At 37.7% G+C, this 26,526-nt stretch overlaps 2 protein-coding genes and 1 long non-coding RNA gene across 5 annotated transcripts; 1 reads left to right on the top strand and 2 right to left on the bottom strand.

Annotated features, from left to right (window-relative positions):
• Positions 1–4,628: 4,628 nt before the first annotated feature.
• On the bottom strand, positions 4,629–20,392 carry kcnh6b (potassium voltage-gated channel, subfamily H (eag-related), member 6b). Of its 3 annotated transcripts, none has more exons than XM_008436759.2 (12): positions 18,546–20,392; positions 17,128–17,241; positions 13,910–14,335; positions 12,440–12,833; positions 10,436–10,650; positions 10,094–10,346; positions 9,091–9,284; positions 8,326–8,431; positions 7,930–8,247; positions 6,798–6,975; positions 6,376–6,580; positions 4,629–5,591 (listed from the first exon to the last, which is right to left on the bottom strand). In XM_008436759.2, the coding sequence occupies exons 1-12, from the start codon at positions 18,579–18,581 to the stop codon at positions 5,292–5,294; spliced, it is 2,739 nt and encodes a 912-aa protein (XP_008434981.1). In that variant the 5' UTR covers positions 18,582–20,392; the 3' UTR covers positions 4,629–5,291. The 3 variants fall into 3 exon arrangements, with proteins under 3 accessions (XP_008434981.1, XP_008434982.1, XP_008434983.1); XM_008436760.2 differs by having other exon boundaries at positions 10,451–10,650; XM_008436761.2 differs by lacking the exon at positions 17,128–17,241.
• On the top strand, positions 11,118–12,383 carry LOC103481355 (uncharacterized). Its single transcript, XR_536274.2, has 2 exons — positions 11,118–11,607; positions 11,690–12,383. It is a non-coding gene; the product is annotated as an uncharacterized LOC103481355 (long non-coding RNA).
• A 113-nt stretch (positions 20,393–20,505) lies between the features above and the next one.
• Positions 20,506–26,282, bottom strand: taco1 (translational activator of mitochondrially encoded cytochrome c oxidase I). Its single transcript, XM_008436762.2, has 5 exons — positions 25,756–26,282; positions 25,568–25,674; positions 24,032–24,165; positions 22,519–22,681; positions 20,506–20,871 (listed from the first exon to the last, which is right to left on the bottom strand). Exons 1-5 carry the CDS (start codon positions 26,024–26,026, stop codon positions 20,662–20,664), a joined length of 885 nt encoding a protein of 294 aa, XP_008434984.1. The 5' UTR covers positions 26,027–26,282; the 3' UTR covers positions 20,506–20,661.
• Between the last annotated feature and the right edge of the window lie 244 nt (positions 26,283–26,526).

Here is a 26,526-nt window from a genome sequence, read left to right as displayed (position 1 = left end):
ATTTTAAAGGAGTATCCACAATTTTTTGCACCAGGGATTTTTGTTAAAAACAACTAATTCAGTGTTACAACAGCAATAAAAGAGAACATGATTTGAAAGCTTTTTACACATCTTGACCAGGGAGTTTTGTTTCTATAWAGGTGAACTTTATTCTGATTTTGAAAGACCTGCACTGCAAAAACACAAAATCTCAAGTATTTTTGATTTRGTTTCTAGTTAAAATATCTTAGTACACTTGAAATAATGCAAAACTAACCTACAAGTGACTTTTCAGCAAGAAACAATAGGTTGTTTTAAGTAAATAATTTATTGATTAAAAAAGTACTAGGTACACTGGTAGATTATTTCACTTAATACATTTTTCTCTTGTTATAAGTGAAATAATGTTTTGCTGAAAAGTTACTTACAAGTTAGTTTTGTCTTTTTTTTAAAGTGTGCTTRTATATTTGAACTAGAAGCCAGACCAAAAATAAGTTTRTTTTTGCAGTGTAAACGGCATTTCTGGATTGCTCATGTTAAGTTTTAAAGGTACGTAATTTCTCTGCGACTTTTTATTTAAAGTTTGCTAATATAAGATCTTTAAACAACCTGAAAAGTGTTTAAATCTGGGCTGAAAATCACTCGTGCTGCAGACGTGGAGTATTTTTTTTTTTGGATTGCGTTAAATCAAATCTCAAAGGTTCYGTCTCTTTTTTGCAGCTAACAATCATTTCAGGTCGTTGCAAAATCACAACACGGGGTGGATATTCAATCACGAGTTTTGTTGCAGTGGTCCGATTTGTACTTTAAACATTTCTGAGGATTTACCTCAGAAATGTTACCATCCTTAGTTTGTTTTACCAGAACAAGTACAGAGCCTAAATGTATGCAGAACAGAGGAAACATTAACCAGGTAAAAATGAGCCCTGTGACCGGTTATTTAACGTGTTTACACTTCCACAGAAGGACCGAAACGGGGCAAAAACATGACATCTGTAATCTAATCAGACAAGAAGAAAAAAAAAATGCAGCTAACAGTTTGTTGAAGTTTTTCCAACACTTAAAATCAATCATTTGCATTGTGAAGAAAATCTGTTTTGACTTTTTGTGAATATATATATATTTTTTTGTTTTTGTTTTTTAACCTTTCACGGTTGTTATGATTGTGACGGGGTATAAATAACCAGTTTGTTGGGATTTGTACATTGAACCATAATGTAAATGTTGAAAAGCTATATAGAAATAAACTGATCACAGTGGTAGCTGATGGAAACGGCCCAATTTATTCAAACTTGCTTAGTATTCCTTTGCTAAATCCTTTCTTTTACTTCTAGTAAACGAGAAAGTGTTAAAGCAAGCTTGTTTTCAGGAACATGTCGTAAATCTGCAATTTACATGAGTATCACTAATTGTACATTAAAATGGCAGAAAAAAATATTCAGAGCCTATTTAGTGTAAACAAAGCGTACTTTAAGAATTTCTAAAAAAAATTATATTTTTCTTCAAATTATAACCGTAATTACTGATAAATGGTCGCTGTTTGCAAGAACTTTTCAGGCATGTAAACCAATAGAAATGAAAATATGAGTGAATAAAAAACAAAATCTTTAACCTCATTTTAAATAMATTTTCTGGACTGCTTTCTTGTAAACAATTTTCCAGTACTCTTAACTCCCACATTATTTTGGTGTATAGAAGGCAACACCTGCCGTCTCCATGACGCTCATTCATTTCTGGTCGCCGCCATATTTTTGAACCCAGTCCTGCTGCCTTTAATTTGAARGATTTACCACTCATTTTCATCCCAGTTGTGTTTCTACCAGTAAGGAATGGTTTTAATAACAAGAAGTCAACTGTTGAGCTTACTTTTGACCGCAGTAACGTTCATTTAGCGGAGACACCAAGGTTTATTATCGAAGTAAGCGGTTGNAAAGAAAAAAACAAAAGCAAAAATTGAATTGTTAATGCATGTCACCATGAGAAAAGCCTACTAAGTTTTGCTTAAAAAAACTTTTTTAAACATTTAAATCACACATTTGTCTCATGAACAGCAGTCTCATGTCTCATGTCTCTGTGATTGTTTTTGTTAAGCAAACTTATTTGTGGAGTAGTCCTGGCCCCCCCAACTTTAAAAGTCTAGCTCCGCCACTGGCGACGCGTTCAGGGTCCTCGTTATTATCGGTAATTACTTGTTACCGGTTTCGGAGATGTTTGCACGGGAAATAAGGAAATCTACATATACTATGTGCCGTGAACGGTTTACGCCTCGAACTGGACTGTCCGAACGGACAAATGGTTCCGATTGCTGCTAGTAGTTTCGAGAAGGAATACAACAAGGTAAGCTCGCGGAACCTGTTCATTCCCTGATTTCCAAAATTAAATTTAACTGGGGGGATTTGTTGACTGTCCAACATTTTATTTATGCTTCAATTACTATAAAAATAAGACTTAAAATGTTAAAGGATAAGGTGTTTTTATATGTTATAGTCTGATCTTATATATATTAGGAGTGGGCATTAGGCCTGTTAATAAATTTTCCTGGACGATAAACGATCAATATAAAGTTACTGCGATAAATGATATTGTTGCTTTGAGACTATTTTCAAGCAATATAATGGTAAAGGCACACTAATGCAAAAACACTCAAATCTGAATAAGCTTTCAATTTTAGTGAACAGTTAACACGGGAACTGGAAGACATTTTAAATATACAAAATAATATACAAAATATACAAAATATACAAAATATACAAAACAATAATAAGTAAATAAATAAAATGAATTATGAAGTCTTTGTAAACAAAATTATTCTTTAAAAAAAAGGGGTAGTTGAGACCAAAACACCAGACTTTTATCATCCAGTTTTTGGTAGAAAACCCTCCGCCCCCAATAAATTATGCAAATAAAAGTTATTGAACTTGTTTTATCATGTGATTAAATTATTTATAGTTTATTGTGACAGGCCTAATTGTATCGTTTATCACTTGTCTTGACAAAAGAATTAAGAATTTTGATTTATCATTTGCATGATAAATTTTAATGATAGTATGATCAGAATTTTTTTTTGTCATTCACTGTTTGCTCCACAAGTGCATCAATAAATGTCAGTAAATTGAAAACTTGTGAAAACGCCCTAAATTTGATGCAGTAACTAATTTTGAGCAGATGAGGGAGCTGTTTAATTTGCAACACAGTAAATCATCCAGCATGGAGGACCCCATACCGGCTCACACAGCCGAGAGAGCCCACTGAACCTAAATAAGGTAACAGCTTGGAAATACTCTGAGTTTGAGGCGTGGCGCTCAAACGAGACACGAAGCCATTAGGAAAAATGATCAAGGTCAGTATTTTGTTGGAGAAAACACTTTTCATGAATAAACATTCACTTTACACTCATTCTGGGTTCATATTGACAAATATTGTGTATAAAAAAACAGAACTTATTACTTGGAATAAACATGTTATTTCTCAGCTATGAACGATCAAATGAATATCTGTCCATGTTCTCTTACTATTCAGGACGATGACTAAATAATAGAGATGTGTCGATCAGGTTTTTTCCTGCCGATACCGATCACCCGGGAGGGCCGATCACCGATACTGATCACATAATTATTATTTTTTTATCATAAACACTACCGGTTACATTATGTGGAAAAAGGAAACATGAATTCACCTTAATTTAGACAAAAACTTGTTTCTAATAACTTTTTCCAAGAAGAAAACTAAACAAAACAGGCATTCTGCAAATTGTATTGCTATCGGTAATACTATCTTTAACAGACTGATAACATATGAAGGGTCTGAAGAGACTAAATAATGCAAAGAGCCAAAATAAAACCTCACAACATTGCCAAAAAGTTCAAGTATAAAACTTAACATTCAAAGGCAAATACAGGTTCCATTACAATAAACAATCCAGAGTTACTGAATGAAAACTTCCTGATAGCATGGCGGCTAGCTGATTACTGCTAGTTCTGATTGGCTGTTTCTGACTGAGCGAAGTAATTATGCAGAACAGGGAGGAGATTGATTATTTTTTTTAGAGATTATCTGTCTCATGTTAGGACAGCGAAAGTTTTAATACGTATGTAAAATGTATTGTTTTAAGTTAGATGCTGCACCTTTAAGCAGAGGTTCGGTGTGTAAGCAGAGGTTCGGTGTGAGAGTCACTACCAGGTGGAGCAAAAGCGGCGCTCCGTCTGTCTGTAGCGCATAGCAGCGGTTCAACAGCGACAGCAGAACCAGCGTCTTACATCGCAGCTCGAAGACTTAAATAATTTTGCGGGTTATTTGTTTAGCTTTCTGACCGTCATGCTAATCCGGGTGTTTGTAGCTGTGCGCTGCTTTACCTGCTATCTGATCCTCCATATGTCTTTTTTACTGCAGTGAGCCTCAATGTAGCCAAACTCCGTCAAGTACAACATTGTTTTTATGTCGTATTAGCTTCATCGTGTTGATGCATTTTGATGTGCTTCAATTTTCCGCCGCAACACGCAAACTTCCCCATTCATCGCTTAGGATTTGTTGCTGCGCGTTTGCGCAGTGTGAAGGAAAGAGGAGACCAGCTGCACAGGCAGGCTGCGAAATGAGAAGCAGGTGATCGGTATCGGCAACAAGAGCCAATGATCACCGATCATGCACTTTTTCACGAAAATCGGCACGATTATGATCGGTGACCGATCGGCACACCTCTACTAAATAAATAAACATTACATAGTCTTAAGTGCTGCTTTCCCTCGTGACGAACTGAAATTTTCCAGATTTGTGAAAAATCATAACCCAATGCAATTTAAACCTCAAATAATTACACAACTGTCACGTTTTTGGCCAAAACCCGACAAAAGACATTACAAAATATTGAAACTTGTCTGTTTCCTGCTGTCTCATGTTCCAGCTTTATTTCTGTTGCAGCAACTTAATTTACTGCTAAATTATTTTGTTACTGAAGTAAGACAATTTTGCATTTAAAAACTACTATGTGGACCATTTGTCATTTGTTTTAAAGCAACTTGATGTATTTTGTATAGAAGAATGGTTGAAATACTTTTCAGACTTTATTTTCTTAAATTGGGAAACCATGCATTTGTTTCATTTCATAGTTAAATTGGATTTTATGTGTGTATGTCACATAAAATCCATAAAAATTTGAGGTTAAGACATGAAAATACGTGGAAAAGTCTATGAATACCTTTGCAAGGCACTGCATGTGATTTTTGCTTCATGTTTTTCCTGATAGCTGTTCAAAAACAAAATAAAATCTCGTCCAAAACCTGAGAGGCGTTTGGTTCTGTCCAGGTGAAGCCGGCCGGTCAGGTGAAGACTGGCAGCGCCGGGTCTGAGGCGTGTTTCTGGATCTCAGTGGGTTCTGAGCTCAAGTCCAGGTTCACCGGTAAAGACGGGAAGCGGACCGTCTCACACAGGCTCAAGTCGGGTTCAAAGGTCGATCTGGGCGGTTGCTGTGGTAACGTGGGGGTGAAGCCGGCGTGGGTGTCGGTGTCRGGGGTGACAGTCGTGGACATGGTGTCGTCAGAGGCTGCAGTCATGTGGATCCCGCTGGATAACGACTCCTGGGACTTCTTGGAGGATTTCAGATCCATCTGGTCCAAACTCTGGGGGAAAGAAAAAGATGCCGTGAAATTTACAAAACATTATTTCAGGTGAAAATTAGAAATTCAAGTTATTATTATTGAGTTTATCTAAGGTTGATTGTTCTTATCGATAAACTGACAATTAATTAATGTGGTCGTTTTCTTAAAAATCTGATTTTTCTCTTGCATTAAGAGCATCAACCGTCTCTCTAAACGGCAAATTAGGGCCGTTGTAGATGGAGAGTAAATTTCCACCAAATTCAGAAATACTGAGATTAATCTCAGAAATTTTCTAGTTTGAAAAGTTGAAAGTTTGCTAGAAAAAACTCAGAAATATTGAGGAATATCCCTGTAGTATTGAATTTAAAAAAGACAATTTATGATTTTGAAAAGTCAAAAATTTGAGAAAAAAACTCAAGTTTTGAGGTTAATCTTAGACATTTTCTAGAGTTGAAAATTTGCTTACAAAACTCAAAAATATTGAATTAATCTCTGAAATGTTTAGCAAAAAAGGACATTTTTGAGTGTGAAAAGTCAAAAATTTGCTAGAAAATTCCTAATTTTGACATAAATCTTGAAAAATGTCACAAATTTCAGTTTCTTTTCCAAGAATAAACTAAATTTTTTCTAGCAATTTTAGCAACAATCAGCAGCGCCCTCTGCTTGAAGGCAGCCAAACTACAACACTAAAAGAAGACCTAAACCGACGTTATTAATCAAATTTTAATTTGAGAAATTAATTAACAATTTGTAAATGAATCGTTTGCATCCCTAGTTAGTTCTTTGGTACGTTGATTCACACCACCTGTTTGGAAGCCCTGCAGTCCATCCGAACTGGGGAAACTGGGTATCTGCTGTCCAGTACTGGAGCCCCAGTCCCATACAGGGCAGAGGAGTCAATGGGAAGCGTACTGGGAGACACGGAGCCGTAAGCTGGGGGAACTGGAGCCATCTGCCTCTGCAGCAGCTGGAGGATAACATTGATGTCAGCCGTCATTCGAGTTTCCAGCCTGGAGGGGAGAGAGACAGGAAGTGATGACGAGTCATTAGATACATCCGTCTGTCATCCATCCATCCATACATGCGAGACATATCTAACATTTACATGTTAGGTCAGAGTTAGGCTCCTATGCATTAACCAATCATCTCTAATGTTTTAATACAATGTACCTGTAAAAACACTTCTTGGATACTTTACGCCAAAGCAGCAGGGAATACTGAAGATACCTGTTGAGCTGTAACTGCAGGACTTCGAGTCGCGACTCGAGCTCACTGGGCTTTTCCTCTGGGATCAGAGCCGGGTTTGGGTTTGGGTTACCAATGGAAGAAGATTGTAAAACCTGATTGGACAGCTGCTGTTGATCTGGCCAGAATCGATACATTCCTGGCAGATTCAGCGATGAAGCTAAGAAATCACAGAGTAAAGATCATTACCATATCAGTAGTATTAGTAAATTGTTACAGTTGGACACAACAATTTGCCTGCCTGAGAAACAATACACTTCAACAAGTTTCTTTACATTTTTTCCATTAGTGCCATTAAAAACGTCATCCTCATTCTACATAACAAATATTCCCCTTTCCTCCATTTTTTAGTCCCTGCTACTAAAATAAATTATGAAGTTTAATTACTTCATAATATATGCCATTATATGGGTGTAGGAGTTTAAAATAATTTTTTAAAAATATCTTAACCTATTAGAAATCCAAATACCATTTTGAAGAGATTTTAGCACCAGAAATGAAAAAAAAAAAAAAATCAGTTTACACTACACTTGTAAAAACGTCAGTAGAAAACTGTAAAATATCTACAATATAAATACATTCCTGACAAAACACTCAAACTTTTATATTATGCTCAGAAATGTAAAAATACATTCTAGAAAATTCCTTTTCTGGCGCTTTTTGGTGGAAATTTGCTCCTTTCTTTATATCAATGGCCCAAATACGGCGTTGTACTCAGTTTACTGAAGGAACAAATTAAAGTTTTGTTGTTTGACCGAGCTTGTGGCGGTGTATTTACGTGAGCCGTACTGGTGCAGCGTTATCCACTTGTAGTTCAGAATATGAGAAACAAAATGTTTTTCTGTTTTTCTTTGTATCGGTATCAGCTGATACTAAACCTCAGATATCTGTATCAGTATCGGAAGTGAAAAAAGTGAATATCTATAACAACCTGACCGAATTGTGTGTAGGTTCCATTAACAACAAGACAAAAAAGTTAAAATGTAATAAAATAAAAAAGGGCGTCCAGGAAGGTTGATCTGAAGCCTGAAGGAATTTCACGTTACTGCAGTGAAACTGATTTTATCGGTTGCTTTATGTCGATAATGCAATGCAATGTAACACTCGTCTCTACCTTGGTGGCCCTGGTTTAGCGCCGCGTCCCTCCCCACCAAGGCGCCGCTCTGGGGCAGCTGTGGGGCCGCAGTGGGGAAGGGGCCCGGTCTGGGGTTGTCGCTGGGGAAGGGGTCCGGTCTGGGGTCGTCGGTAGGGACGGGGCCCAGTCTGGGGTCGTCACTGGGGAAGGGGCCCGGTCTGGTGGTGTGAGTGGGAGGCTTTGCCAGATCCTCGCTGGACTGGGAACAGGAGGAGCTCCAGACGTCGTCCCAGCCGTCCTGAGGCGGCGAACAGTGGCAGGACTGATGGGGGAACGAGTCTTCGTGGTCGATTCCATCTGATCAAAGGAAAATCTCTGGATGATGTAAACCTGCCTAAACGTGATTAGAGTCAGATTTAAAGCCTCGTTTCCTACCTGGTCTTATTCTGCAGTCCAGGGGGTGGACTCGGTGCCGCGCTTTGTGCCGATATTCACCGTCATCCCCAGATTCGTTGATTATTACTGGCGGCATTTGATCAGTCTGAAGATCAAAAATCACATTTAATATTCAGACGTAACGTACACAAGTTTTCAAAATGCCTGATATGCCTCGACTTTTTCTCAGTGGGTTTTTTTGGAGGGAAAGACGAAAACAAATGCGTATTTATGAAATGAAAGAAAAACTATACATATTCTAATATAAGATAAAGTGTTTTATGTATTTATATTCAGTGTACTTTTCAGCCAGTTTTCAGGGCGTAATGGTTTAAAGTAATGCTAGACCACATAGCTAGAAAAAAGTATAACAAAATAAGCATTTCTTATCCGTTGATATTGATAATTATTGATTAGTCTTTTTATTTAAATATCTGAAATACTGCCAAAGTTTCCATTTTATCTAGTTTTCACTCTATGCTGCTGTTGTGGATTTCTAAGTAATTATGAGGCGCAGTTAAGAAACGTTAAATGGCTACTGCACAAGTTACTCAACAGGTTGTTGCTAGGTAACCAAAGTGTGAGTGAGTTGCTAGGTAACCAAAGAGTTAGTGACCAAACTAGACCAACAAAACTTGGTAAGGTTTGTGTTTTTTGCAGTGGAGATGGTAGTTGTAATCCGTAATCTTTTGTTTTCATTTCTGGTTCTTTCTTTTTAAACAGAGTTGCATCAAATAATTTCTTTGCCGAGATTCTCCAACGCACGTCTCGCAGGTCGTAGGTGATCTCCAGGTTCCTCCAGAAGTTGTCGGCAAAGCTTGGGTACATGTCAAGCACATCTAGCAGGTCTTCCCTGGGGATGCGGTGCAGGTCGCAGTAGGTGATGGTGCACACGTCCGCGTTGGACCGACCCGGTTCGTCGTACAGGTGGATGGGCTCGCCGAATATGTCGTTCTTTTCTACAGGGAAAAAAAGAAATAATAATTTTTATTTGAAGAATTAACTCTCTTTCACGCCAACACCAAAAGCTGCATTTCCATTAACATTAGAGTTGCACAAATTGAATTAACAAAAATATATTTGCTAAATAGAAACATGACAATCTTTTAAAAAAGTGAATGTTTTTCAATACGAAAATTGCAAAGGAAACATATTTTCCGAATCACATGATCAACAGCTGGATGTTACTACAGGCGAAAAATGACAGAGATGCCAGGAAGTAGTAGAAGGATGATGTTTGTTTTGTTTTTTTCCGTGTAACGTGCAGCTGGCTCTCACAGCATCACACATTTCATTAAAAGTTGCGTATCATTCAAACGTGTTGAATCCTACAATGGTGTACTTGGGCCATTGTAGATATTAAAAAAGTATATTTCTGACAAAAAACAAACAAACTCTGAAATACTGAGATAAATTTAAAGAAATTTCTCGCAAAAAATGTGGAAATATTTGAGTCAAAAATGTTTTACTTTTGAAGCAGCAGCTATGGTCAAACAGTAGCTGCTGTTTCCAGTGTTGTAGTCAAGACCACCAAACCCGAGATCAAGTCAAAACCAAGACCATCGAGACAAGACTAAAACTTTTAGGTCCGAGACCAAGACCAGTATTGAGACCAAGACTGGCGTAGAGTACTACAACGCTAGCTGTTTCCATTTGCTTCATGGAAGCACGTCAATTTTGAAAAACCTTGTCTTTCAATAAGTAGCATTTGCTAGTGCATTTGTGACGTCACATGCAAAGGGGCCAATAGAAACACAGCTACCTGTACCTAATAAACCCACAACAACATAGTCCCTCATGACTTGGATGGAGCCACGGGAGATGAAGAAGAGGGAGTCCAGGAAGTCTCCACAGTGGATGAGCGTGTCCCCTGGAGGAGCATGGACCGTCTTGATCCTCATAGCTAACGTCCGCAGACAGGCTTGACTGCCTCCATGGAAAGCCTTGCAGTTCTGCAGCAGAGAGCGATTGAGGTGCAAGCAGATGTCTGCCTGCAGTGACTCTGGAAACCCCTTCAACACCTTTAAAAGGAGCAAAACAAAGCCAGCCTCACATCAGAGATTAAATGTAACACGTTGGTACCTGACAGTGCAGCTACTGGAGGACACACCTTTGCTTTACTCACAGCATTCATGTCTATGCCGTTGGTGTAGGACCAGGCGTGCTGGAAGTACTCCTCCAGCCGTTGGCGCAGGCCGCCAGGAATCTGGTGGAAGCGGATGAACTCTTTGACCCGCAGCATTTGGGTGTGGTAGCGAGTCGTGCCGGAGTAAAGCCTCTGGATGATCGCCGACACGTTTCCGAATATGCTGGCATACATGAGGGCTGCGACGGATTAAAAAAGAGGAGAAAATAAGCAATTATAACTAGAAAATCCTTAATCAAATATGTGTCATCAGAATAATCGATAGCTTGATCGGTTTACTAAAATAATTATTAGTTGTAGCCCTGAAATGGACAATCTTAAGTTTATTATCGTATCTTTAAGTAGCTTTACAACGGAGTTTGAGAGCCATGCTAAGAAAATAAAAAATAAAAAATTGCAAGAATAAAATTGAAATTATACTACAATAAGGTCGTAGTATTACATTAATAAAGTCATATTTCGTATTATCATGTTCGAAAATGTGATAATCTCGTATTATCACTATTGATAATATGAGATTATCAAATAATACCAGAATAAAGTCATAATATTATGACTTGCCCTCCTAGCTCTGTCCATCCCTGGACAATAAAGTCATAATATTATGACTTTATTCTGGTAAGATTATGACATCTCAAAATATTGTGACCTTATTCACATTATTAGTGTCATGTTTCTGGCCCGTCTGCCTGCTATGTTTTTCTCCTCAGTACTCCTCTCATCAAGCTCATCTGGTTCACCTGCATGCTGCTGCGCTGGAGCACAATCAGGCTCATGTCTTCCACCTGTTCACCAGCAGTTATATTCAGCTCTCAGGCAGGCAGACGGTGCCAGATTTTTGAAAGCCTCAGAGTGATTAGATATCCAGCATTTCTTCCTGACCTGACCACGATCTCGAACACATTTTTGTCCCTTGGATTTTCCTGCCTTGTCTTGCCCACGTCGGATTCTTCACTGGCTTCTGTTTTCTGGTCTCGACCCCGTTTCTGCCTTTTGACCTCTGCCTCCTGCCTCGCCCTTGGATTTTGTCTGCCTGATATTGCCTGCAAGTGTTGGACCCTTTTTCCGTGCCCTGACCACTGCTCTTCGCCTGACCCTCAGAGAAGTTTTGCTTTGTCCTGCCCAACACAAAGAAGGTTAGTGATTTTTTTTTTTCTATTCAACTTTTGACCTTCCCCTCCTAGAATACAACCCTCTAACCTGTTTCTCTGTCCTCAGAGGTTCCTGTTCCATTGCTCGTGGCTGCCTGTCCCATACCCTGATCCTCAAAGAACTTWAATTTTTACGTTGTGTCTGACTGAAATTTCGGGTCCTCAGTTCTGAGCATTACAGTTAGGAGTTAATTCTCATTGTTTTGACTTTATTCTGTAAGACTTCTCGTAATGTTACGACTTTATTACCGCATTATCATGTTTGATAATACAATAACCTTGTATTATAATTATTCATAATAGGAGAATTATCATACATACAACATCAAAGTTATAATACAACTTTATTCTCATATTTTGCATTATGTTTGATAATTTGACAATTCTTGGATTCTCGCTAATAACATGAGAATTAGCAAATAATAGTAAAATAAAGTTGTAGTGTTATAACTATTGTCATATTATCATATGTGATGCGAAAATCTTATTACATATGAGAATTAGCAAATAATGCCAACAAAGTCATAATATTACGACTTTATTCTAGTAATATGACTTCTCAAAAATATTTTGACTTTATTCACATATTGTTACGTGTTTATTCACGTATTGTTTTGACTTTATTCTGTACAACTTCTCCTAATGTTACAACTTTATCGTATCAACATATTTGATAATATTAGAATTATCAAATACTATTATGACTTTGTTCTCATTCAAGTTTAGTCTTGTAATATTATGACTTTAGTCTCGTAATTTAAGAAAAAAACATTTAATGCTTGGTCGGAGCTTTTTGTGTTCTTTGAATCCAACTCACATCCGATGACCATGACGCAGATGGAGAAAATCTTCTCGGAGTTTGTGTTTGGCGAGACGTTCCCAAACCCGACGCTCGTCAAACTGCTCAGGGTGAAGTACAGAGCCGTCACGTATTTGTCCTTCACCGACGGCCCGGAGGTGGAGTCGCTTTCGTTGTACGCCTTCCCCAGCTGTTCAGCCAGGTTGTCCAGCCAGCCGGTCTCCGTGTACGGCCTCTCCACGAAGCCGATGGCGTACCAGATGCAGGCGAGCCAGTGGGCGATGAGCACAAAGGTGCACATGAGCAAGAAGAGGACGGCGGCGCCGTATTCGGAGTACCGGTCCAGCTTTCGGGCCACGCGGACCAGCCGCAGCAGCCGAGCYGTTTTGAGCAGGCTGGTTAAGGTCGCCATCTTTRGTTTCCATGGGCAACAGGAGAGAAAAATGTCATGCAAAATTAGACAATCAGAATTAAAATACAATAACTTGGGAAAGTATTCCTACTTCTTGAACTCTTGGTGTGTTTTTTGGGGGATTTTACATAACAGACACAAAGTAGTACTCAATCTAAGTGTGTTTTCACACCAATAAATAAATAGCAATATTATGGGCTGGTTCGCTTTCGTATTGCATTGTCAAAGAACCAAACCAATTGAAAAACCTGTTCCCCTCCTCGCCTGTGGTGGCGCTGCATGAATAACCACTGAGGGAAATGACAAAAAAAACTGGAGCAATTTTCTTCTTCCTTGGCTAAAGCGTAAACAAAAATGGAGTGGAGTCAGATTTTAGCGGTTGTAGGGTTTCTCTTTGTTCTTTGGTTTATTTTGGTTGTTTTTACCCAGAATGCCCTGTGATGTAGTCCGCTTCCTGCTTTTGGAGCGGCCTCCAGTCCAGTCAAAGTGCACCAGAACACACTAACCAAACTAAGACCTAAGTTTATAGGCGAACCAGAGTTTGTTCACTGCAAAAATATAAAATATCACCAAGTATTAACTTACTAACTTATACGTAACTTTTCAGCAAGATATAGGAACTTGTTTTAAGTCAACAACTTGATGAAAAAATAAATTTACTAGCAGATTATTTCACTTATAACAAGACATTTTTCCCTGTTATAAGAAAATTAATCTGCCAGTGTGACTAGAACTTTTTCACCAATAATGAGTAATTATTTACTTAAAACAAGATTCTGTATCTTGCTGAAAATGTTTTATAAATTAGTTTTGTCCTATTAAAAGTGTTCTAAGGTATTTGCACTCGAAACTAGACCAAAATTACTTGRTAAAATTTTGTATTTCTGTAGTGACTTTTTTTGGTTCGCACCAGAAAATTGCAGACTGCGTCAATTCTGCTGATTGACGCAGATGGACTAATGAAGAGAGATAAGATGACCAGAAAATCACACRAAACCTCTAAGAATTACAAATATGAAAACTATCACACTACAACTTTGGTCCAACACAACAGATTGCAGCAAAGAAATGTTCACCTCGTCAGACCCAGATCTGAAAATGAGAAGGTCAAAGGGCGTCGCTGCTAGCATGTCAATCGGAAACCAGCCCGTGATGTAATGCTTGGCTATCCGGCTCGGCTGCGTCACGACGACGTCATTGTGGTCCACATACGTGGTGCGGAAGTTGATGATTATGTCCACGATGAAGAGCACGTCCACCATGAGGTCGGCCACGTTCAGAGGGTTACACGTGTAGCCGCATCGTCTTTGCCGCGGGTTGCCGTGCTCGTCCAGCAGGAAGGCGGCTGAGTACGGGGTGAAAACGGCCGTGTAGAGGACCAGCAGCAGAATGATCCAGTCCCAAAAGGCCTTGAAGGGGCTGTAATGGAGCAGGATCCACCATGTTGTATCTGGAACCTGGAGTTTGTATTCTGGCAGAACGTCCGACTCCAAAGAAAGCACCTGCAGTCGGACAACGGTACGTTATCCCATGACCACAGATGGCAAATCCAGGAGTAAAACTCTGCCAAAAACTCAGAAACTCTTAGAAAATTTCTAGAAAAAAAACGTGGAAATTTCTGACCTCTAATAGTTGCAAATTTGTRAGAGAAAAAAATCAGAAATGTTGAGGTTAATCCTTGAAATTTTTTTAGAAAATAATTGGAAATTTCTCAGAGCCGAAGGTAAAAAAAATAAATAAATCTTTGACTGTTAAAGCTAAAAAAAAAAATAAAAAAAATTCAAAAAAATCTAAAATGTTTGACTTTGCAAGCTCAGAAAATTTCAAAGTTTTTTCTTGAAAGATTTTGAGATCAATATCAACATTTCAAAATTTTTTTTATTTTAATTTAGTCCATTACTGTCAACAATGACCCTAATATGGTGTCATGTATTTCTAACCTATAARCACTTTTTAGTCATTTCTTCCGCGTGTAAAATATTTTGACCTAAGGCCAGGTGATAAATCAATTCTATCAATTAATCTGAGTTTTGGTTTCTGAAGGTTTCATTTTTGTAAAATTTAAATTAAAACGTTTTTTTTTAACTTCAAATCAACCGTATAGCAAACTATTAGTGCTARAGAAGATTTATATTTTATTTAATGACAAGAATAAAATCATATTACAAAGACTTCAGTTGTACAACAAGAGAGTCGAAATAATGCAAAAGTAAAGTTGTGATATTAKGAGAATAAATAAGTAATTGAATGAGTATGCCAACGAGAAAAATAAAAAATTAAACTKACTTTGAAGCAATCCAAGCTTATTTCTCATTAAAATAACTTTTTTCTATTAATTTTAAGACATTTTTCTGGTAAAATGTTGTCTACATTCTGCTAATCTTATGATGCTCTTGTAATTAAGCTAATGAATGAATGTCTCAAATAAGCCACTTTTTGAAATATTTMATTTTTTATTTATTTATTTTTTTTTAGAAAAGAAAGTGAAAATCGATTGAAATTTGAAACTGGATCTGATGTGAATTGATCAGATTTTATTTCTAAGSCCTAWCATCTTGTCTCTCGCTGAACAGAGCCTCAAACCGGTTTTTCTAGAAGACGTTTCTGTCATTTTATTAATTAAGACGTCACAGAGGCTACGTTTTGAAGAACACGTCTCCTGTGATTAATGTTGTCCAGGCTGACTGACCATCTGCGGGGCTGAAATGATGAACTGGATGTTGCACCGAGTTAATTTCGTTCCCCCGTCAGTGCTGTTGCTATTGACTYGCCTAATTTCAAACGAACCTTCTTGAAAAATACCCCTGACCTTCCTGACATATCTGTTAGCCATATGAATCCATACTATTGCACAGATAGATCATCCCACAGACAGGAGCTGGAAGGTCACAGGTYGGTGCTCGCTCAACGTTTGGCGTTTGTTTACCGTCCGCGGTCCAGTGGTGCAGAACTGGGAGCCTGAGGGCTGCGCTGGTAACAACTGCAGCTCTCRGTTGAACTGCCACACGATGCATCTTCATCAGCCGCCCACTGATTTTTCCATTAGAGGGTTAATTAGTAGCAGCTTTCCATCATGGCAGCAGAGCGGGGACGTTGGTTCTCCTCTAACACCGAACCCGGTGAAGTCACAGAAAGATGGATGAATTTTGCTGGTGACTGAGTGAATTCATTCATTCAGAGACCATTTCCTGGCTCTGCAACAAAACCAGGATTCACAAAACATTGCTCTGGATGTTTAAAGTTAGAGGGTTATTTAATTTATAATTACTAAGAAACAATATTTAATATTAAACRACAATAAGTAATTATTCTTAATTATAATAATTGATAATATTAAGTTCCCTTTGGGATTATTAAAGGGTTTTTAYATTTTAATTTGTTTCACCACCAATTTAGCTGGTTGGTGAGTTTCATCAGTCGGAATAAATGTCCTGCAGACAACAGCAGGGCTGAGCAATGCTGCTTAAAAATTAAATCTGGTTTTGTTCTTTTAATACCAAATCTGATTTAAAAAATAAGTTGTTGCATTCTTTTCTAAAACAAAYCAAAAACATAGAAAAGTGGCTTTTATTCCAGTTTTTTCCTACCCTGAGTTGTACGACAGGATCTCACTGCCAGACTACGAGATTTTTTGTTTTTGTTATAATGAGAAATTTTTTGTCGTTTTATATGATATATGACAGAATATTAGGGCCATGGCAAGAAAATAAGAAAAACTTAATTACGAGAACAAATTCATAAAAGTCGAAATGTTATTATGATGTCTTGTAATACTTTCACTTTATTCTTGTATTATTTCAATTTTATTCTCGTGCAGCTTTAATATTTTAATATGTTGACTTTATTCCGGTGCAGATTTTATCTCAGAATTTAGGACTTTATTCTTGTAATTTTTTATTTTTATTTTTCCTTAATATGGCACTAATAACCTCGAGTTCTCGTAAAATTACTTCATTCTCCTAATATTGCGACTTTATTCTGTTGATATTAAGACTTTATTCTAGTATTATTTCGATTGTTTTCTAGTAACAATAGGACTTTATTCTTGTAAAAAAAACAATTTTGGCCTGACTGTCATACTTTGTTGTGGAGTTGATCTGAATTAAAAGTTCAGATAAACAGAAGCTGTAAAATTTGTCAAACAAGATGGCCGCCATAACTTTGAATTATGGAAACCCAAGGAGTTTATTGGTGGGGAAAAAAAAAATAATCCAGATTTTAAAAAAAGTAAATATTCAAAACCCTAAGATTGGACGGCATTCGAGCCTTGATGTGGTTCTGGTTCTGGCCGTACCTGCGTGACCTTCTCTGTGACGTTCTGAGCCCGTTCCTTTGCCTGCGGYGGGCTGAGCAGCTCCATCCTGATGGCCGGATCCTCGCCCTTCATGGGGCCCAACCCAAACCTCACCTGGAGGAACGATGCGTAGTTTAACCTTCAGTCCTGTAATTTCAGTTAGGTTTTTGGAAAGCGCTTGGTTTTTGTGTAAAGTCCTTGAAAGTGCTTGATATTCAAACTGCACAGTTTGGTAATAAATTGCAATCTGATGCTTGCTTAGAAGCCTAAATTTGGAAAATGGTATTTGCAGTTGAAACCAGATGTTTTCATRCACCTAATAAGAAAACACATTTTTTTTCTCACTATCTGAAGTTAAATCAGACCAAACYTTTCTTGTTTTACATCAGTTAGAATTGGCAAACTGGCAAATTAGCGAGAACATTTTTTAGAGATTTAATTTTAACTTGAGCARGAAGGTAATTTAACAYGATTTGTTTGGGTGTTTATTTTTCCTAATTTCTCAGTGACTTGTTRATTTGTGTAATTGAAATTAATGTTGGGTTAACATTTAATAGGTTAAACAACATTATTTAAATTAGTGTTTTGTTCTGAGACCAGTCAAGAGAGAGGCATTTCAATGGAGCTGGGCGATATATGGCTGAAAAACATATACAAGCTTTTCCTGTCAGTCAGTATCAATAATAATTGATTAGTTTTTTGTTTTAAATATCTGAAATAACGTCAATCTGGTTGTGTGATCTTTTCTGTTTTATCCACAGTTTTCACTCAATGCTGCCGTTTTATTTATTTTTAAGCACTTATGAGGCAAAGTGGCAAAACTTGAAACTGCTACAAGTCACTCTATAAGCTGTTGCTAGGTAACCAAAGAGTGAATGAGTTGCTAGGTAACCAAAGAGTGAGTCAGGTAGTCGGTTCCACCAACCACCTGTGAGTGGCTAAAGTCTTTCAGTGATTATAATGAATATTGGGTATTTTATCAGACGTATTGATCCTGATCACATGTCTATTGTGATGTTATTGATTTATTGTCTAGCCCTATTTGAAACCTTCAAACTGTCATATTTTAGTTTACCTTGGCCCTTCTGTCGAATACTATCACTAGAGATTTAAACTTGTTGGACTGTAAAAGTTTGAAAACTTACCTAAAAATGATTGAAAAGTGCTTGAATTTTAGAGTGGGGAAAAATGTATGAGCCTTAACTCTTAGTTTGTACCTTTTTATTATTCACCGTAATGTTTACATAAGACTTTGTAATCTAATTGCACTGGTGCTATATTGATTTTTAATATACTTTTCTTACACACTTAATAGTAACACTTGGGTAAAAACCAATGGTTCTTGTTGGGTGGTAAAAAAAATAATTATCTGACTAGCTCATCAAATCATTAAAAGTATAAAAGTAAGTAGAACAAACCTGATTTGATCCAGAAACTTGGACTGTTTTAACCATCACTGGTAGGATCCTTCGTCGCGCTCCGAAGTGTTTTGTTCTGGATCCATGTTTGTGCGAAAGTAGCGCTCTTCCTGCTAGCGCTGTGTGACTGCGGTTGTCGATGTCGGACCTCCCAGCCTGGCTGGCTCAGAGTGCAGGACTGCCCTGCAGCACACCAACATCGGAAGCCAATCGATGCCACGCTATAGCTGACAGGAAGCGACGGGAAGATCAATACTGGGCATTGATAACAAAGCGAAGGGGAGACAGTCACCGGGTTTCCCTTTTAGCATCACGTCAACATGGCGACGGTCTAGAAGGGAGTTTGATTTGGGAGAAAAAGTTTTATTATTTGCGATTCAGTGTTGGAAAAACATGAAGCTTGGTTGTAATGTATTGCTACATTAGAATTTGTTGGATGCATGTTGTTTATGTTGGATGCTATTGACTGACTGACAGTACGGCAGTATGTAATGATCCATGATGTTGTTATCCTAAAGTGTCCTTCAGCTGTACCCTTCAGCATCAGTGGCATTAAAATTAATTTTATCAACATGAACTACTTTAGGAGTTTATATATCTGATGTAAATGGAAGAACGTTCCACAGAACATTTTTATTTTGTATCACATTATGCTTTTGTGTCATTCATCAAGTTTTTGGTTCACAGTTGAAGGAACCCCAAAAACTGAAAGTTAAAGTCCAATATGGCTGCCTTGTGAATAAACAAGCAGAAAGAAACCACTTCCAACGCTGCTGCTTTTTATCTCATTCAATCAAACACCAGCCTGTTGCCTACCAACCCACGCTGAACTGCAGTGCGTTTGATCAGCTGGTTTTACTGCTGTACAATGGCTGCTGGAAAAGATGCCTGTTTTGTTGCTCACTTACCATCCAGAAACCACTTGCTGCATTCTTGTTGGCTGTGCAGCGGGATCCACTTCTACTTTTCACAGATGTACAGTTTCATAACTTTGCATCTGTTTGGAGCCATTTTCAAGTGAGTGTAAAAGTTGAGTTTGGGGGCGTGGCCAGCAGCAGCTTATTTGGGTTTAAAGTGACAGGAGGCAGAACAGAGCAGACTGAAATCTGATGATCTAATAATGATTCTCTGCAGTAAAGCAATGATTTCTTTACAGATCTATCCTAACCTGTTCAGAAAAACATAATAGGCCACCTTCAAGATAGTTTACGCACCATAAACTTTGCTGTATTTGGGTTTGTGTCAAAATGTTTCAGTTAACAGCACATGGGGCCACAAAAATTTTAAAACAAACTTTTTGTGCCTTTTTTATTTCATGTGCTCAATACAAAAAAAATGTATTGAGCACAGATGGGTTTATTGAAACCCACAATGGTTCAATAAACCCACAGATGGGTTTATTGAACTCAACAGACTAGCCTGATTTTTGTAGAAAACGGATCAGTAAATCATTACAGATGCAAAACCTAAAAAAGATCCAATTCCTAAATTTTTTAGGGTTGATTGGTTTCTGACTTGGGCTGCAGGATTTGCTTTTGACTGAAAGCAGGTCAACAAATTGTCAATAAATAGGAACCTATTTTTTCCACCTAATATTTTTCTTAAAGATGTTATTTATCTGTAAAAGATGAAAAAATGTCCATCTGCAGCAACCGATTGCTTGGCTCAATTCTAGAATTGAGGTTGGCCACTAAAAGTCCTCCAGAGGGCCGCAGATGGCCCCCAAGCCGCATTTTGAACACCCCTGCTGTCGCCTGTACACATATTCTTTATGTTCAAGGAAGCATAATAAGACTGGGACTGAAAACCAGTTGATGGGTTTTGAATTATGGAGAGAAAAATGTGTTTTCTAAATATAATGGAAACGTTTTCCTTTAAATCTGCTACTTTGACACTTTTCCAACTAAAACTGCTCTTCATCAGAGCTGGATGGAAAACAATTCTCTCTCTTAATGGCAACCACATTTTGAGTCTTTTAATGTTTTTTTTCTCCACAGGTAAAACACCCAACAGCGTCTCTTCTTTGCCACAACATGCCCAGTTTCCAGCTCTTATAAAAGCTATCAGATGGCAAATCCTCGGGTCGCTCCAAATATGCAGCGTCGCCCCGATCGTCTCAGCTGTCGGCCTGGATATTGTCCCACACTCTCACTACATCTGGGAGGTCAGTGAGGGCCTCTATGAGAGAGGAAGCAGCTTCCATCTGCTCCTGATCCAGGCAGGAGTGATTGCGAGTGACGAACTCCAAGCCTGCAGATGTGATGTGTAATCCCAGCCCCTCCAGGGAGCCGCGCACCTTGTTCAGGTCTGACACCGCACAGACAAACTGCAGGGAGACACGCACAGCCAGATGTTACCGTCTTACTGAGACCGGGAAACGTTGATCTTTCTTAAATAGATTACAGTATATATACTGGAAACAAACGTCATGCAACCCTCCAGGGCTGGGGTGCAACCTTTACAATGCACAGACATTTTCCAGCGAAATAAAACTAATTTACCTGACCCTTCACAAAAACTGAAAGGTCAGTGAAAGATTGATAAATATCCACTATAGGAAGTTTTAAGATAAAGAAACACTTAACCTTTTGCAAAAAGAGATTGGATGCATTTTTTTTCCTAATGAATGTTGATATTTGTGGAAAATAATGTTTAAAAAGCACAAAGTTTAAGACCTGATAAGGAAAATCAACCTAAAACAATATTGTTGATGCTTCTAATATCATCGTAACAATTCAATGCAATTATTCTATGAAAATATCAAAAAGTGCTAAAATCTGCATATATATAAAATTTAAACACAGGCATATTTTTCATTATTACTTTTAATAAGTATTTAGTTACTGTGGGAGTTCAAACAAACTTGCAGGTTGAAGACTTCTACTCTAGGGTTTATTGATTGTTTTTGGCAAATTCAGATCTCACATTTATATTTCTAATTAAAAACAGTTTGTATTTCACTATTTGCCATAATTGTTTTAGCACAATCTTAAGTTACATATGTGAATTTTAAGTTATATTTTTAATTTTGACATAGTGTTGTGACACATTGGGTCATAAATCAGACAAAAACATAAAATCCAAGTAGAATTTTACTTAACTGTAAAAACTATGAACATATAAAACTGAAGATTTTTCTCACTTTATAAGATCTATGCTTATGCAAAATTTAATTCCAGTAAATAGCYGGACACGTTACTCGTTATTTTTTGTCCAACTACTAAAAACATTTAAAAAAATATATCATGTGTCATATAAATATTGTCATATTGTCATATTACAAAAGACTCTATCACAAATTACACTGCAAAAAAWWMMAAWYYTWMCMARKWWTTYYKRWYYWRKTTYYWMYKSSRAWWWYYTWRKKRARKTTCYKRAAAMYTKSMARKWAMYTTTYMAMMARKWAMMRGRRSCYKRWYSKWWWAWWWKGGRAAAAATGTTTTACTATAAATGAAATAATCTGCCACTAGAAGTAAAACTTGGTGACAGGATGGGTTTGAATAATGTTGCTAGGTAACGGCAAAGTGCCAGTTGACTGTCAACTGATTTGCTAGTGAACTAGCACTTTTTCATCGTTGAGGGATTATTTTCTTTAAACAATTTTCCTGAAACTTACTTATGTTACTTATAAGTTAGTTTTATTGCATTTCAAGTGTACTAATATATTTGCACTAGAAAAAAAGCCTTTAAATACTTGCAAATTTTATGTTTTTGCAGTGTAATTGTGACTCCCATTTCCTAAAGCCTCCAGGTTGAATTGCCGTTTTTGTCCACCAGAGGGCAGTGTTCGCACCTTTGCGTTTTTTCAGTTTGTACTATTTGCCTCAAATATAATATTCCAACAAAAAAAAAGCACAGATTAAATAGACACAAACATTTTGCATGTGTTGATGTATAAAATTATGCTGTAGTTGTTCAGTACACCATCAGTGACCCATTAGAGAGTATTGGGTTGAGGTAATTGGAGTCTGACCTTCAGCTGGAGCTTCTCCTCCTCATCCTCGGTTTCTTGGACGTCTTCAGCTCCGGCCTCGATGGCCATATCCAGCGCTTTCTCTGCGGAGACGTCCTCAGCGGGYGCCGTCACYACGCCCATCCGGATAAAGTTGTGACGAGCTCCRTCAGACAGCGTCCCGCTGAAGACAACAAGTGAAAATGCTTGGTTTTTATCAGAAGTTAACAACAAACTGAGAGTTTTATTGATCGGAAAATTCTAAATAAATACTGAGTTATTGATCATCACCAGTTCTGTGGAGAAAAATCTATATAGTAGGTTTGTCAAATATATGACAYAATGTTGTGTTTGTCTTCTTTGACTCATTTAGGTTTTCAGCATCCTCTGAAATTAATAAGTCTAATGTGTACCGATCTTCATAAACCAATACAAGGCTGCAAGAAAAGTGGTATTTTCCATTCTGATAGTTAATATTTTTTGAAAGGAAATTTTGTTTACAAAGACATCATAATCCATCTTATTCATTGTTTTGTGTTGTGCRTGTTATTTTATTTCCTTTTTAYCGTTTTTGTTTGTCGTGGTTGATTTTGTTTGAAGTGGCCCTCGTCCTCTTCCGTACACACTTGCATTATTATACTAATGTCAATATATTACTTGTAACTAAACGATAATATCGCTTATCATAAATCATTACTGGAACAATTCATCGTCCAGCTGAACTGTTATCGCCTAAATACAGTTTGGTGTTTATCCTTATTACACATAACAGCATCTGTTTGATGTTTTTCTTCCTGAATTATTCACTTATATTTTCCACATCCTCTCAAATTTATGGAACTATATCATTGGAAACATCAGAGTTATTAAATATCATCCTTCAATCTGTCAACTTTCATAATGGATGAAAGATTTTGTCTTTATTTTGTTTTTAACAACACAAAACTGAAATATCCTGATATGGTGGCAAATACTATAACATATGTCAAAATGGTGATAATTGTTCTAAAAATATGGAGAACCTGTTATGACTTTATTTATATTGGTGCTATAGAGTCGAATTAGGAACTTATAAACAGGAATTAAAAACATCCTGTGGGGAATAAATATGATGTAACACAACTTCTGTTAAAAATGGRAAGAAAAAATGACATTTAAGTAAAGCTAAYGTGGGCTGATCTTCATAAATCAGTAAAAGTCCAAAAGAAAAATGGCATTTTCAGTTAAAGCTGACCATATCTACAATCAGAGCAACAATTAAAAAGCTCAAAACAACTGGAMCAATTCCATGTAGTGAGAAAAAWWRKTWARGRAAWTWAAAMMAWYYTYMAAARKTKSYKKTWAAAAAAAAMWSTAGCACGTTTTCTGCAATAACAGACCGACTAATAATGTTAATAGTATTCACTAGATTACCTCAGTCAATAACAGAAATGCTCAATAAATGACAGATGTGTGAGTAACAGCCTAACGAACAGAACCAGCAGAAAACGAAGCCGGTACAGAACGCTGCGGTGGCTCAGCGGGAGGTTCTGACCGTTTCTTGGTGAGCATGCGTTTGATCTCCTGGTGGGTCCGTGTGTTGTTGTCAGTTAGAGTCTCGATGAGCAGCGAACAGCCGCCGGGCCCCCGCGCCTCGAACATGTGCTGGGAGGCGGGTTTGGCTTTTTCCTGGTTGCAGAAAGAAGCCAAATCAGAGCAAAACATGCAAACATGGTTCTAATGGAACAAAAACTGCTTTAAATCGGATTTATTTTTACATGCAATAAATATGCTACAAAGCGAAGTTAGTGGCATTAACTAACTCGCTCGCTTTTCCGTTACCTAGCAACTCGCTCGTTCTTTGGTTACCTAGCAACAATCTGTTGAGTGACTGGTGCAGCAGCAGTTTAAGTTTTCTCCATTGTGCCTTATAGCTGCTTAGAAATAAAAACCAACGGTAGGAAATATTACGCCACGAGTTCAGTAGTAGTTCACATATTTTAAACAGAAAACTAATCGATAATTATTGATATCGATTGAAAGGAAACGCTTTTATCGTGATTCGTTTCTTCGCCAAGTCATCCAGCCCTAGTAAAATATTAAATATATCGCACTCTGTCACAATTAAAATKAAGAAAAAGCTTCTGGAATAAAATACCAAAAAGTGTAAAAAAATTTTTTATTTTTTATTCTAAAGTTTTTTATTTATTGTTTGTACTGTGGTAAACTGTTTTATTAATTTTAAACAAATAACCTGATTTGCTTTTTTAGATTAAAAAATACTTTATTATTATTATTATTATTATTATTTTATTTTTGAATGTAAAAAGCTTGTTAACTTGTCTTTATTGCACTACAATGTATTTTGCTTATGTTTATAGAGGATCCACATATGAAAACTGGCCTCATGGCCAACTCTGGCATATTTTGTAAAGTGCATTGCCCCTTTTGAAATAAAGTTTTAATTAAAAAAAATAGCAAGGAAGATGAAAGTAGCTCATTTATGCTAGCTTGACTTTGAGAATCTTAGCATGAAGATGTGCTGCAGAATTYGGTGTGTTTCGGTTCAGGTAAAAAATAAAAAATAGGCGACCCCCACACCAACGTTCTGACAGATCTTCAGTAGAGCAGGTGTTTAAATTAGCTAATCAATCATTGCTGTGTTCAGACGATCGCTTATTAATAATTGTAACATAAACATGTTTTCAGGCTTGTGTGGGAAATGTTTGCGTGTTTTTTGATTTGAATCCTGACACATTAGTTGTCTGTTGTTGTGAGTCAGTTGCTGTGGCTGAGTTTGTGTGTAGCATAGATACAACCAGATTTAATCTTAACAGAGTTGCTCTGCAGCCGCGTCAGCAACAGATGGCGAGTAAAAAAAATAACCWTTTTGCCTTCCAGCGCTGTGCGCATGTGCAATATTTCCAGATTTAAACAATAACATGCAACCTGGCTATATAAACAAACTGAAAACTTAATTGAAGACTCWGCTAGGATGCAGGTGATTCTGCCACCCCCACTGAMCTGCCACCCTGGGTGTGTGTCATGTCTACCACCTCAATCACCACCAATATTGAAATTATGAGCCTACCGCATTCTTGATTGCTGCATCTATGGATGCTTTGGGGATGTTCTTGCTCCTGCATTGCTCCACTAAGTTGGCCAARTTTATATTCAGTTCCGGGTTGGATCCACCTTCTGCAGATTAACAAATTAAAAATAAATGGCTACAATTACAAGAATAAAAAAACCAAAAACATGACGGTAGCCTGAACTCACCCTTCACAGCTATTCTTATCATCATCCCAAACTTCGAGATCATTTTTCCTCTCGCCTCATCCTTCGGACCCTTGATGTGCTTGACCTTTGACCACTTGTTGTGACCTGCGCAGAAGGCGGTGCTCAGCCGCAGCGTGCGGACGGGACACGTCCAGCACGGCGGGGACAGCCARCATGAAGCCGATAAAGGGACACKCCGCACCGGAGCCGTCCCGACCAGCCGTGGTGGGGGCTGGGTCCGCAAAGCCCTGAGCAGAGTGAGCCCCAGCATGCCCTTCACACCCACACAACCACAGCTACAGTGAGCGCGGAGGTCCACTAATCCCGCTGCACATGTGGAGGCGGGCGGACTTCCTTCATACAGCCGCAACTCTGCCTCCCTAAATCAGTCAGCCAACTACAATGAACCGTTTTAGTTAAAGTACTGGATGAAACTGCCCAAAGTTTTCTGATTTACAGCTATGACGGCTCTGGAGCGCAGCTGCCCTTGTTGTGGAGCCACTTCTTCCGGGGTTCCAGTGACGTAGCACACTGACCTGTCAAAGTAAAAGCAGTGTTRAAACGAACAAACAAAAAGAAAAGAAAACWRATTTTTATAAAACACAAAGCTAAACCTTTCTGTTACATTTGTAATGGATAATATAGAACAGGAAAATATTTTGTTTTTGATTGTTAAAGATGAATGTAGCTGTCAACATGGTGCAGATTTTATTATATAATTTGGAAAGACTAGAAATTGTGACATGTCAAAAATGTAAATATGTATAAAAT

This window comes from Poecilia reticulata, linkage group LG19, assembly GCF_000633615.1.
Source record: "Poecilia reticulata strain Guanapo linkage group LG19, Guppy_female_1.0+MT, whole genome shotgun sequence".
Lineage (NCBI taxonomy): Eukaryota > Metazoa > Chordata > Actinopteri > Cyprinodontiformes > Poeciliidae > Poecilia > Poecilia reticulata.
This window is presented reverse-complemented; position numbering and strand designations above follow the sequence as displayed.